At 36.1% G+C, this 14,075-nt stretch overlaps 1 protein-coding gene across 4 annotated transcripts in view; it reads right to left on the reverse strand.

The window, feature by feature from the left end:
* GABRA4 (gamma-aminobutyric acid type A receptor subunit alpha4) overlaps nucleotides 1-14,075 on the reverse strand; it is a 116,393-nt gene that overhangs the window by 64,881 nt on the left and 37,437 nt on the right. For all 4 annotated transcript variants that reach the window (XM_056802584.1, XM_007496492.3, XM_056802585.1 and 1 more), the window contains exons 7-9: nucleotides 12,666-12,809; nucleotides 10,962-11,114; nucleotides 3,941-4,200 (exon numbers count right to left, since the gene is read on the reverse strand). In XM_056802584.1, the coding sequence (XP_056658562.1) occupies nucleotides 3,941-4,200; nucleotides 10,962-11,114; nucleotides 12,666-12,809 (557 nt within the window). The remainder of the gene's footprint in view (nucleotides 1-3,940; nucleotides 4,201-10,961; nucleotides 11,115-12,665; nucleotides 12,810-14,075) is intronic.

A 14,075-nucleotide genomic window follows, 5' to 3' on the forward strand; every position in this document is an offset into this window, starting at 1 on the left:
CATGGATGAGGAAATTGAGGAAAACAGAGGTTAAGTGACTTGACCAGAGTCATACAGCTAGTATCTATGGTCACATTTGAATTCAAGTCTTCCTGACTCTAGGCTCATAAGCTCTATCCACTGTCCCACTTCATCTAAGTACCCTTAACTTTATCATATTACACATTAAGGAATCCATCTACTTAGAGAATCAATGAATAATAAACAGGCAATGCTACTATATATTTTGTGCAATAAATTAAAAATACTAAAATATTTGATTATATCAGTGGAATGATAGTGATTCACATAATCTCAATGCTGGAAGGGATCACAATACCTTACCTCACCCTGGTCCTGACCAAGATAACTTTCTACCGACAAGGGGTCATCTAGTCTTTGTTTGATGAAATGCAGGGAAACCTACCATATTCCAAAGTGTCAGTGCTACTTCTCAATAGAGTTCATCGTTAGGAAGATTCAAGCATTGCATCTAATGGGTGTTTAATAACCACTTTGCTGAATTAGACTGAACATCGTATCTATCTCCAATATCCACCCATTGTTTCTTGTTATGCTCCGAGGGGGTAAAAAACCAGAAGTCTAATCTTCCATCTACATTACAGGCTCATCAAAAAAAAAAAAGAAGAAGAAGAAGACTACTATCACAAATATACCTCTTTATCTACATATATGTTTGTATATGTGTGCACATGTATATATGAATGTATATATACATGAATAGATCTTCTTTGTGTATATTCTCTTTATTGGTAAATCAGTATAGTGAGGTATAAGAAACTGAAAAATTATTAAGCAGAACACTGAATCACAGACACCCCCGCCCCATGCCAGAGGGATATAATTGTCAATGCATACCCATATTTAAAGTGTAACTGTCTTCACCCATGAAAAGTTAATCACAATCAGAAGTATATTACATGATTAGGAAAAAATTAAAAAATTATAGCATGAAAAAAATTGTGACAAGAAGCATTATATTTGCAAAAATAAACTATAATTGGAACTTGTAAAAATTAGCACAACTCAAATAAGTTTCTTCCCTGGGTATAGTCTCCATGCCACACAATTCTAAGTAATATCCATAAGAATAATTAAGATACATTATGCAAATTTGTCAGTAATTACATCTATATGCCAAATATGAAAATATACGAGTGGTCCTCAAGTTTACAGGACTCATATTTCAAATCTGCTGTCTCAAAAAATAAATATGCTTCAATAACACTCCATAGTGTCTCTACTTTCCTATATCCTCCCTATTAGTGCAAAGTGTCTTAGCCAAAATTAGATAGGTCTAATGAACTAACTAATAAACTAAACCCCGCTTTGAGAAGGGAGGTTCTCCTCTCTTCCCTTTCTCTATACTGAAAGACCGAACCCCTCGGTTACAAATTAACCATCCCTTTATAATACAGTCTATGCTCAGATATGAACTAGTGGTACAGCTCTACATGAGTCATTATTTATTTCCTTAGAACCAGTTTAACCTATAATAAGAAAAAAATATTTGTACTAAGATATAGTGTCATAGTGAGTGACAGAACCGATTGGCCTTAGTGTCAGGAAGACCTTAGTTATTTCCAATTTCTGATAATATCCTGGGTGACCATAAGCAAAGCTTTACCTCTCAAGGGTCTAAGGAACTCTCTATGAATCTACACTAAAGAGAAGTTGATGATCTGGTCTGTACTAATGAAAGGAATTTCCACGGCAACTATTCCCTATACTGATGGATCACACTAGCCACCCAAAAACAAAGGTTTGTAGTTTTTAACTCACAGGGTCATTCATTGTGAGGAAAGGAGTTCGGGAACCACAAAGCACTAGGTAAATGTCAGCTATTATACTTTGGAGTAATAAAAGTAATGATGTATTGTTACCTTATTTGTCAGTTTATCTGTGCCTATATCAATCGCCTTTATATATTAATTTTGTACTACATTCAACCCAGTGTCTCATTGCAGGCTTTATCCTGTTTTGCATCATGTTGCATAGGAAGTCTAGAAATCTCCACTGCCTATCAGTCAAATCAAATTAATCTCCTCATTCAGAAAAGGTTTTGAAGACTAATGTGGCTAGGTAAGAACTTTTATCTGTCCCAAACCTCTATTCATTAATTGCCCTGGGACTGAATTCACATTTTCCAGACACATAAAGCAAGTGGAAAATAAAATCAGAGAGCCAAAGGAAAAATAAAATGCTTGGTAACACCAGAAGTTATTACTCTGTGCTTCAAAGTAGGTCCAATCTATGCAATGCTCTCTCTAAAAAAAGTGCAAAGCTTACAAAGCAAATGCCATCTTGAATTTTTTCCACAAAAACTTAAAAATATTCTAGGGATTCTATCAACATCAAAGTAGCATATAAAATTATGTTCTTGTATACAAGACCACAAGAATGATTATCTCTGATTTACATGAGAAAGGCTTATAAGTGCCATACTGATGCAACAAAATTCTATTAAGCAATACAATAACAAATATATAGCATCTTCAACAGTAAGTCTTTTACCAAATACCTAACCTTTCAAGACTTTTCAAATCTTTAGTGCTCTACATCTATCTATGTATACTGTCCACGTATCACAATTTTCTCTGGGCATTTGTTTCCTAACTTTTTTTTTCAATGTTTCCTCTATTTCCCTGTAATGGAATTCAGTTTTGTGCCATTTTGTTTCATCATGTAATAATACAGTATTAGAAACACATCACATAGTAACTCATATTATTCTAAATTTCTTGGGACAGGCCCTGTTTTGTTTCATATACATATACATACATATATATATATATGATATATATATATATATATCAAGCCTAACACAGAATATCACAGTTGGTAAGTACTTAAAATGTATTGCTTAAATCGAATTAACCCTGAATTGACTTATAAAAGTAGATATTCCATCTACTAGAGCACAGGACAGAACTAATTCCTCTCCTAAGCATGCAAAGTAGTCATTACTTCCTATTTGCATCCATAGTAATTCTCTACTCCATCAAGAATTCTGCTTGGCTGGAGAGAGAAATTGCCCACAGGTGCCCTACAGTGATGAAGCAATGAGTGGAAACGTACCAGGCACTGTGATCACACAGGCCACATTTAGCAGAACCCCCTTGAGGCACCTAGTGATACCCTTCACACATACTCTTCTTCTATTACCAGTTTCAGTTCCATCCTGCAAATGAAAAAGGTAATCTACTTCCAGGAGTCTTATCCTTAGAATGATTTTCCCATTTCTTTGTACTGCTCTGAAGTTACTTTTAAGGTACTGCATATAGAAAGTAAGACCTCTCTATCTGCGGGGAGATACATTTCAAGTCTTACCATGAATGGCTAAAACCATAGATATACACAAACACCTGCTAACCCCCACCTACACATGTGATCTCTTTCCCCTCTCCTGCCCCTCAGTTGGGTTGCTCCACAACCTCCCACTCCCCACCCACCCACATAAAAAAATCCTTAAAAAAGTATAAGTGGAAGCAGATGAGATCACGGCTGGGAGCAAACCACTGCCATGGGCGGACTTCCCACGCCTCAGGTTGACTGAAGATAAATGAAACCACAGATAAGGGGGCTCTACTGTGCTTTGCATCTATTTGTTTCTATATATGATGTTTCATACAGAAGAAAATGTTCTTCTTCAGGGAAGAAGAAGGCACTCTCTATTTTTTTCTCTTGGTGTCTCAAGCAACTAGCATTCTACCTAACACATAGCAATTAATAAATATGACTGAATTGAATATTTAATTGCATAACTGTTTGTTCCCTTTGGTTTTCCATCTTGGACCTCAGTTTGTCAAGCTTCCCAAGAAGGGTAGATTTGTGCTTTATTTTGTTTTCTGGGTTAAAAATGACATACAGTTAGGCACTGGGTCTCCAACCTATAACCTTGGCACTGAGGACCAGACCACACAGAAAATGCATCAAATACCTGAAGTGGTTCTTCGGAACACTTTTCTCTCTGAACTGAAGGGGCAAGTGGTTCCTGCTGGGGTTTTGATGGCTTTCTTTTGGCTTTTTCCATTTGGACATTAGTAAAATAGTTGACCGCAGCAAATTCAATAAGGGCAGAGAACACAAAGGCAAAGCACACAGCTATGAACCAATCCATGGCAGTAGCATAGGACACTTTGGGCAAGGAATGCCTGGCACTGATGCTCAGAGTTGTCATCGTCAGAACAGTAGTTATACCTTCAAAACAAAGAAACAGAAAACCACAACATTTAGTTTTATTTTAGAACAACTGAAGGTGAGGATACATGAAACATTTTAAAATAATTATCCATGTATAGGAGGAAATATATAATTAATGGAATATGACTTTTGAACCATATTACCAGTTAATAACAGAGAGAAAGCAACTCAAGGAGTGGGAGGAAAAAACTTCTGTCAGTATAAAACAGACAACTTTATTTTTAAAATGATGAGAACAAAAACACTGTTTGTTAGCAGTCACACAATTCTTCCTTAATGACTTACCTGAAATCTAACAACACGCACTAATATTTTTCCAACTAGTTCCTAAAATCCTACCTCCTCTGTCATACTAGCCCTCAGAAACTAGAAAACATGGCATACCCCATAAAGTCTCATAATTCAGTCCAGTCTCAACTCCACAATATACATTTCCCAGAATGCATACACAAAACCCTGAATTTTCATAACCATTGATTTATACATTGTTATATGTGTCTATATATCTTTTATAATGGTTACTGTGTCAATATTTCATCAGATTATAAACTCCAAAGAGAATTGAACCATTTAAATTTATTTTATACAAGACCCAACAGAAAGTGAACCACAATGACAAAGAGGAATGGTTATAAAAGTTCAAAGCCTAAAGTATCCAGCCCAAGGAAATATAGACAGTATTTAAGAAGATAATGGATTCAACCCTTCTCTGAAAAAGCTCTACATATTGACTTTCCTATTGACAATAATCTTGAGAGAAAGTTACAATTCCATATTAAATTCTGGTTTAGAGAGAATCCAATTAAATAAGAATTTATTAAGCATTTTTACATCAATATGCTATGATGAGTACCAGAATCACAAAGGCAAAATGAAAGAGCCATTCCACTGTGGATTTACAACATGTAAATAGATGTTTATTTATGATTATTTGAGTACAGAGAGAGAATTCAGCTCTATGGCAAATCATCTGTGAAAAGGTATTGGGGTTTAAGAGGGATAGTTGAGGTTCATAAAATGGCAAGTAGGTCTTTTGGGTTTTCACACATGTATAGCATGCGAAGGGGAAAACTGAAATAAATTTGGAATGGTGGGCTGGAGTTGTGAAGGAAGTATTCTGAATGCTAAACTGAGGGAAAGCAACAGTGAGCCAATGAATGAGTGTTGTGGTTACATTCATCATTGAAAAGGAGAGAGGCCATAGGAATAGTACAAAATTCACCCTACATTAGAGGAAAAGATGATTTAACATAGTTCAGGAAAAAAGATAGAAGGATACCAGGGATGAAAATTCTTCAGTGCAAATCATTTGAATTAGGATGAAAAGCTCCCAAGAATTAAATTCCAGAAGAAAAACAATAAGGCAAATATATTTTGTCCAAAAAGATTAATGTGGATACACAGAAAATTCATCAAGAAACAGATTTTTTTTCAAAGATCTATATAGGTTATTGAAAGCAAAAGTAACTAAGGATGAATGCAAAAATATGGCATTCTCATATAAATTATGCCTGAAATATTGAAGACCAGAATGAGCTGAGACTGCTGAGGAACACTAAGGATAGCGATTTTTTTCTTTTGCATTGTTTTTGCCATATTAAAGAATACCAAAGAAGAGAAAAGACTAACATTTGAAGTAGAAGGGATGAGTATAACTAATGACCAAAAAAAGGACAAATCTGTTCAACTCTTCACTTTTTCCTCTATCAAAGAGTGTCTTATGTACTGGAAAGTACAGGATAAGGCTGACTATTAGGAAGTTAATAATGAAGATAAAAAAGGAGATCATGAGAAGCCATAGGGCTAGCCTTGATGAATTCAATTTGCCTAGTTCACATGATCTAAATCCTAAGGCATCCAATGAAAGAAGAGGCAGATTGGTTTCCAGAGCCAATTGTTCTTTGCTATTCCAATGGGCAGAAATAGGAACCATGTCTACAAGTTATAAAAAGGCAAAATTATGTTCAATGTAAGGGAAAACTTCTAGACAATTGTGTTTTAGCTGTGTCCAACTCTTCACAACCCTACTTGAAGTTTTTCTTGACAAAGATCCTGGACTGGTTTGCCATTTCCTTCTCCAGCTCATTTTACAAATGAGGAAATGAGGCAAACATGGTTAAAAGATTTGCCTGGGGTTATATAGTTAGTGAGTTTCTGATTCTAGATTTAACTCATGTCATCCTCACTCCAGACTAGGCACTCCATCTACTATGCCACCAAGCTTGCCCTTCGAACAAAAGAAGTGTCTAAAAGTAGAACAGGTTAGCTCAGGAAGTGGTGAGTTCTGCCTCCTGATAGACCCTGCAGGAAAATCTGTTTGATGAGTTACAAGGTATGCTAAATAGGAAATATTTATTGAGAGAGAAGTTTTTAACAAAACCCTTACCTTCTGTCTTAGAATCAATACTGAGTGTTGGTTCCAAGGCAGAAGAGCAGTTAAGGGCTAGGCATTTAGAGTTAAGTGACTTGCTCAGGGTCATGCAGCTAGGAAGTATCAGAGGCCACATTTGAACCCAGGACCTCCCATCTCCAGATCTGATTCTTTAACCACTGGGTCATCTAGCTGCCCCTACAAATTAGTTTTGCAAAATAAGTTTTAAAACTTTCAAGAGAAATGGAGATTAGCTCATATGCTATTATAGATCATCATCAATATTAGTGATTAAAACTCAACATGTCCTTTCAGAATAAAACAAACATCTTTGGGATCTCACGGTCTCTTCACTTTTCTGGTTTTTCACATGAACGTACAATGATTTCATGGAATTTGAGTACTTTCCCTATTTAACCACAAACTGAGAAGTCCATAAAACTTGACAGCTGAAAGGAAACTAAGATACATTTCACTATTCAGAAAAGAACTGTTGTCATGCTGACAACTTTGTTAATTAAATATGACTTGCCATAGCTTTTAAATCTTCTAGCTCCATAATGTGGAGATGAAGGCTAATTGGTCTTTTATCTAGAGAAAGATCATCCCTTTAATTAAAATTTAGGAGCAACAAAGTTCTCTGTAACCTCCACCACTATTTCCTACTAACTACAATCAAGTATGCTACCCTGAGTAGCCAGCTGCATCCTCAGTAGGAAGGAGATAGCTGTGAAAGCCCTTCAAATGGCTTATTTCTTTATTAAAACTATTCTGTTACTGAAATATCAGGGGCAGGGAATATCATCTACTTCAACTTTATTGTGATTTAAAGAAACTCATAGACTAAGAAAACAAACTAAAAAACTAGTGTTTCTACAAGCTTCATGGCTTTGAAAACCTGTTTAAGGCTTATAGTATGCCACCCTAAGGACTCCTTCCTCTCAGAAAAGATGCTCTACAATTCCTTTTACTGTAATTTGGGAAGTTTCTGCCTTTTGTTTTTTTCTATGGAAACAAGGCAAAATAAATGGGAATATAATTCCAGCAATAATTGGAATGGAGATGCTGAAGGTGACATGACTGATGTAGGCAAGTTGTGTCCATGAATACAAAATCTTTGGCATTAAAACTTGACTGTGTTGAAAACTGTATAAATATGTAATCTGGAGAAATAAAATTTTTAAATTAAAAAAATATGAGAGTGGAAGGGATAGGGCATGGAGTGGGATAGCAGGAGGGAAATCTTTCAGCCAATATGGCCTTTGTTGTCTGGGTGACTATTTGAAAGATTAACAAAGGGCATGGCATTTTTAAGGCTGAGATATTTAAATCATTCCCCTTTCAGCCAGGGGAAAACACCTCTCTTTCTAATTTTATTATATCAAGGGTGACACTGAGCATGTCCTTGGGCATATGTATTACACATCAATTTAGTGTAGCATTTGCCTGACCACATAGTCAAGTAAATGTTGCACGAGGCAGTAGGCAGAAGCAGCAACCCAGATTAGAATCAAACCATAGGAGCCATGCTTCTTTCGGCATCAGAAAGGCTGATGTCAGTGTGCATCTGTCCAAAGACATTTGCTAGCCTCTGTCTACCCTACAGATATTTCAATATAATAGTGTGCTTTTTTGTTTTTCCTTTTTTGGCACCTATAAATACCAGCACCAGTCCCCGAGTTAGAATCCAGAACATGAACATTTTTGCCCAGAGTGTGAATACAAGCCATATGTACATAGAGGTGAATATGGGCTGACCGCTCACAAGGGAAATAAGTAACATTATCTCAACAGTGTGATAACACATCTTTGCCCGCCAGCTGACATTTACTCACATGTTTAAAGTTCCCCTCTTCAGGTCTATTTTTAAATCTTAGAATCAAAGAATGGTAGAGCTCAAAGAAAGCTTAGAGTTCACTTACACTAAACCCTCTTTTTACCAAAGGCCTAGAAAAGAGACATCCAAGGTCAAGGATTTGTACTTTTTCGCCCTCTGACCCTCTTTTTGACTGTTTTTGTTGTAGGGTGGGTCATTTTTCAGGAACGTCTAACTCTTTGTGACCACCTCATTTGAGGTTTTCTTGGCAAAGACACTGGAGTGGTTTGTCATTTCCTTCTGAAGCTCATATGACAGATGGGGAAACTGAGGCAAACAGGGTATAAGTGACTTGCCCAGGATCATACACCTAGTAAGTATCTGAGATCAGATTTGAACTCAGGAAGATGAGTTTTCCTGACTCCAGATCTGGCTCTGTGCCATGTGCCACCTCCTCTAGCTGCCCTATTGTTTGACTATATGTGGTTAACAAGTATCCTATAAACTGAAACAGTTGGACTAGAAGACACCTCACTAAGTTTCCTTCCAGTTCTGAATCTGTAATCCTCTGGTAGAGGTAAAAATGCAGAAATCGGTCTGAAGAGAGGAATGTAATTTAGACAATGAAGGAAAGAAATTGTTGGGCTAAGAAATAATATTCTTACATATACTTTATATAAAAAGTTTCCACAAAAACACCTAAAGCATACTCTGCATGCAGAATGTCTGACAGGTCCTTATGGTTACAGAGAATATGAGTTTCCAATAAACACATTAGTTTCTTAGACTCTTAGAGCTATGAGCATTGCAGAAACTCAAAGTTCACTTCTCCAGTTGGTCATTTTTTGAGTAAACTCCTCTCAAACAAGTGGGACAAGACTATATCCAGACATTCTGAACTGCCTCCAGAGCCTAGCAGCTCCAGTTTTGTTCTCGCTAAGTGCTTTTTCCTTCCCAAAGCTGAAAAGTGATCTATGCTGCCAGGAGGTGGGCGAAGGTTGCAGAGTGACAATCATCTGAGTCATTGACAGAGTGAAGGTAGCTACCAGCTATCGTTCCCTTTCCTCTAAGAATATCCAGAAATCATTGCAGAAGAAGGTGTGTGGCAACAGCCAACTGAAAGAGGTTTTAATATCAACAAATAACTGACCTTCACTGATTCCTATTCTACATGTTTCTTTGGTCCCTTCTGAAAAAGATAATCTATGTGAAAGCATTTGTAGAAGTTTCCTGGCCCCGTATCTGGCCCAGAATTAGATGAAGGGCTGTAGGCACTGTCCATGGTGTGCCTGTATCACAGCACCCTGGGTGCTTCAGGATGCTAATTCAGGATTCAGAGGTTCACAGGGAGAGTTCTGCATAGTCACAATTCCAGAGACATTCTCTTCCTACAGTCGAGGTGCTCTGCAACACAATATGATTGCTCTGATCCTACAATAACAATCCCCCAACCCCCCTTTGTGGGGAAACCAAAGAATATTCACGAGCTCCAGAGGTCACACAAACATCACCCACTCCTGGTCCCAGGCACATCCCACAGCAACTTTGCACTTCACCTCTACCTAATTTGCTATAGTAATGCACAATTACCGTGAAAAAGCAAAAGCTTTATTATTTAAAATCCCTTTAAAATCTACCTTAGTATTTAATATATCTGATTAATCTTAAGATTATAGATTTGAAGAGAAAAAGGACCTCAGAGGTAACCTCGCCCAACTCCATCACTTTACTGATGGAAACAGAGGCCAAAGCCAGGAGAAACAAAATGGCTTGCCCATAGTCAAAGAGGTAGGTATTAAAGGTAGAATTTGAACCCAAGTCCTGTCCTTGGACAAAGCAAGTGCTCTTTCAACTACACAATGTTCATATATAGAAAGTGGTTATTAAAACTTATAGTAATTCATTCAAATAACTTGGGCATTGTATGTGGCAGAAAACCAAAATATAAGCCAATATAAAAATACAGAAATATGTGGCATTTAATAAGGAACACAATAAACCAAAAAGATAAGAAATCTTTTGTCTCACTGCATTTAAGTCATTCAAGGTTTGTGTTATTTTTTTTCCTTTCGTTTAAAGCCAAATTATTCCAGGCCGTCACATAATCATTCAACCATGAATTTTATTCGTTTTATTTTAAGCTTTTCTTTGCAAATTGCATCCCAGTGTATTTCATTTTAACATCTAGATACAAATTTCAATTAAATTACACAGCATTGGGCTATGAAGCCAAGAGTATCACTGAAAGGAAAATTATGTTCAGAAGTACATTTGGCCTTCACACTTATGGTTCTCATTGAGGTTAATTCAATACGACTCCAACAGGAGGGCTTCCAATAGTATTTTCACACAAGTTCCTAAAGGTAACATGAGCCCAGAGGACTAAACATATGCATAACCTTAATGTTTCTTTCTGGCAAGACAAATGTAAATACTAATAAGATTCTGAACAATACCTATCTGGACAGAAAAATGCTCAGATGATGCTCTTAGGGGAAAGTTTCATTCTAAAAGCAAAATTCTAAAGGAGGACAGGTAACAAAAAGACAAAAAAAAATAGACTGTAATTACCAAACACAGTTCTAGCTGGAACAGATTCTTTGTTTATCCAAAAGGAAACTTGAGAAAGAATCACAGTCATGATGCATGGGATATATGTCTGAATCATGAAATAACCCATTTTCCTTCTGAGATGGAAATGAACTGTCATAACAATGTATTCACCTACAAAATAAAACAAGAGGGAAATGTGTTATTGGCTCTGCATGTCATTTTTCCATTTGCATATTTCAGACTATCAACTCATCTGAAATGATAATATAATCTAAGCTTTTCAACACAAACCAGAGGGTATGTACATGTACAGGAGTGTACCTTGGAAAGATGATGATGAAAGGAGGTTGAAAATCACCTTTTTTTTTTAAGTGTAATGATCTACTGACTTAATATTTAGGGTCTTAAGTGATTTTTTGGGGGGTGAGGGATTACAGCATAATGAATTCTTAGCTAACCTCAGTTGGTATTCAAAGGAATGATGATACACATATAGAAGAATGGCCTTTGAGATCTTAATTATATACCTGAAAAATTATATAGATTAAATCTCATTGATTTATGTGGATCTATTTATAATGATGAAAATTTTTGTTTGTTTTGTTTTATTTTTTATCTTCATTTTTCATTTTATTTTATTGTTTTGTTTTATTAAAGAGTGGCTAGACCCAATATTTCATATGTGTAAGGAGTAACTTGTAGGAAAACTTCCTCAACTAAAGAAGATTCACAATTCTGTAACTAAATATCTTTGAAAGTTCCTGGGTTACTAAATGTTTAAATGACTTGCCCATGATCACACAGTTAAGATATATTTTAGACAGGACTTGAATTTAAGTTCTTTACTCAAAGACCAGTTCCCTATCCAGCAATCTAACTTGCTTTTCCTAAGAGTTTAGAACAACAATTTTATCCAGGAATTTTATTTCTTCAAGTTAATACATTTGAAATGAAATAAATATAGCTACATATGTAATCACACTTCAATATTCACATGCTCTACAGTTATAATTTGCTGTTTTAATTTTCTTACAAAATAGATTTTATAAAGAAAAACAAACATTTGGATTCCTATTACCTATCAAAAAAGTATTAATAAAGTAATTTTAAAACACCATCTGCAAAACTCTCACTAAGAAAATTGGAGGGGGAAACTGTGAATCCTATTAACTTAAGGTTTCAGAAATTATTCAAGTGTTTTTAAAGTGGTACTGTCCAGCAGGAAACTGAATAATTCATCTTTAGAAATGCATATGACATAAATGATCATAGGTCAGAAAAGTGAGGATGAGTTTTTAAATAATCAGTTGGTTAGTTTTCCCTTAAAGAAACTAAAAACAAATCCTTTATTCTTTTTCACATACATTCTAAAAGCATAGACAGTTTAAACACCTTTTATACTTATCAACCACATCTTCTTTAGAGACAACTTGAAAGTACTGCCTTAAAGTCCCTCATACATGGCTCAATAGTCATGAAAGATCCTCTCTAACCTTCCTGACTGGTAGCATCATCTCGTTTCCTTAATGGACTTAACACAAATACCAGACACATACCTTGACACATTCAAAAATATAATCTAAAATAAAAGAAAATCCAAGTTCTACTTCCTAAGCCATTTTGTTTCTGGAGGCTTTGTCAGAATCCTCTGTAAACAATGTTTAAGACAAAAACCACATAGATGCCATATTCTAAGTTTATTCTGACTGGCAGCCACCTTACCTGTAATAGATTTGATGGTTTCACTGGACACTGTTTGGCCAACCAAGTCATACTGAACTAAACTGGAAGACTCTTTTGGGACTTCCACAGACTTCTCAGGACCTTTTGTCCAGGTGTAAATCATCTCACTCTTTGGGTAAGCATCTGGACAACAACACAAGATAAGGGATTAGATTGAGGGTTCTGGTACCTCTCAGTTCCATATCCAGACATGCTCGGCTAACTCAGAATAGTAAAAATAAAAACTGTTAGAAAACAACATCCCGTTAACTTATTTGAGGTCAGCTTTAAGCCTCAGAGAAGTTTAATATCTAAATAAGCCCTGCAATTCAGCAGGATTTCTTTTGTTCAGGTCAAAGGAAAATAAACTAAAATGCTGTGTCTGCATCACTGCACCTGGAAATGTTCAGGGAAAAATACAAGGCAGTCCATCTAAAATCAGTTCTATTAAGTCAAATAAACACACTCCTCTTTCATCTCTGACTCCTCTCCAACACTCAACCATGACTTGTTTCTTCCACCTTAATGCAAAATTGCCAATAAGAAAAATGCCAGATGCTATTTATAACAAAGGATGCTATTGTTGGAAGAGCTCTCCCGGGGTCACCTAGTCCAGCCCACTGCCTCTAGGCAAAGCATACTGCATCTAAACCACTCTACACAGATGACTGCTTATGCTTTTCTTAAAGCTCTTCAGGGAATGAGATTATATAAACAGTTGCACTACCTTTGAACTTTTTACAATCAAGCTATTTTCCTTTACATCTATCATAAACCTCAGAAGTTGAAATTTAATTCCATTTACTTTTGTTCTACTATGAATGTAAATAGATAACAACTGCCTACTATTCTTCTAAGAGAATGTCTCAGTTCAGACACAGAGCAATCCAACACTATGAACATGGAGCCTTGACTTCATGGAAGACACTAGACAGGAACTGCTATTTGAAGATCCTACCCTACATGAGAATGTCTATTCTAAAAATCAAACTTAAAAAAAAAACACTTCACAGAAGGACAAATAGATAGCTACTTATGCAACCGTATAACCAAAATTTACCAATGGCAAATTGAAAATATTTTAATCCATATTGTCAAGGCCCCGCTGTGCTCTGTACCTCAGATGGCATACTCTTCTGATTTTCCTTCTACTTCTCTAACTAGCCTTTCTCTCCCTTCATATCTTCTTCCTGAGCGTTTCATTAGGCTGTTCCACTATCTTTGAGTCTCTTCATTCCTCTCTTAAGAGTTCTTATTTGCTTCCACAGGTTCAATGAACCATGAATGAATGAATTAATGGATGGATGGATGGATGAAAAAGCATATGTGCCCAGTATGTTACTTCTAGATCTAAATCTTTATTCCTGACCTTTCTTCTAAGCACTACACGAATTTCTAGCTGCCTTCCTG

The sequence above is a fragment of the Monodelphis domestica genome, chromosome 6 (assembly GCF_027887165.1).
Source record: "Monodelphis domestica isolate mMonDom1 chromosome 6, mMonDom1.pri, whole genome shotgun sequence".
NCBI lineage: Eukaryota > Metazoa > Chordata > Mammalia > Didelphimorphia > Didelphidae > Monodelphis > Monodelphis domestica.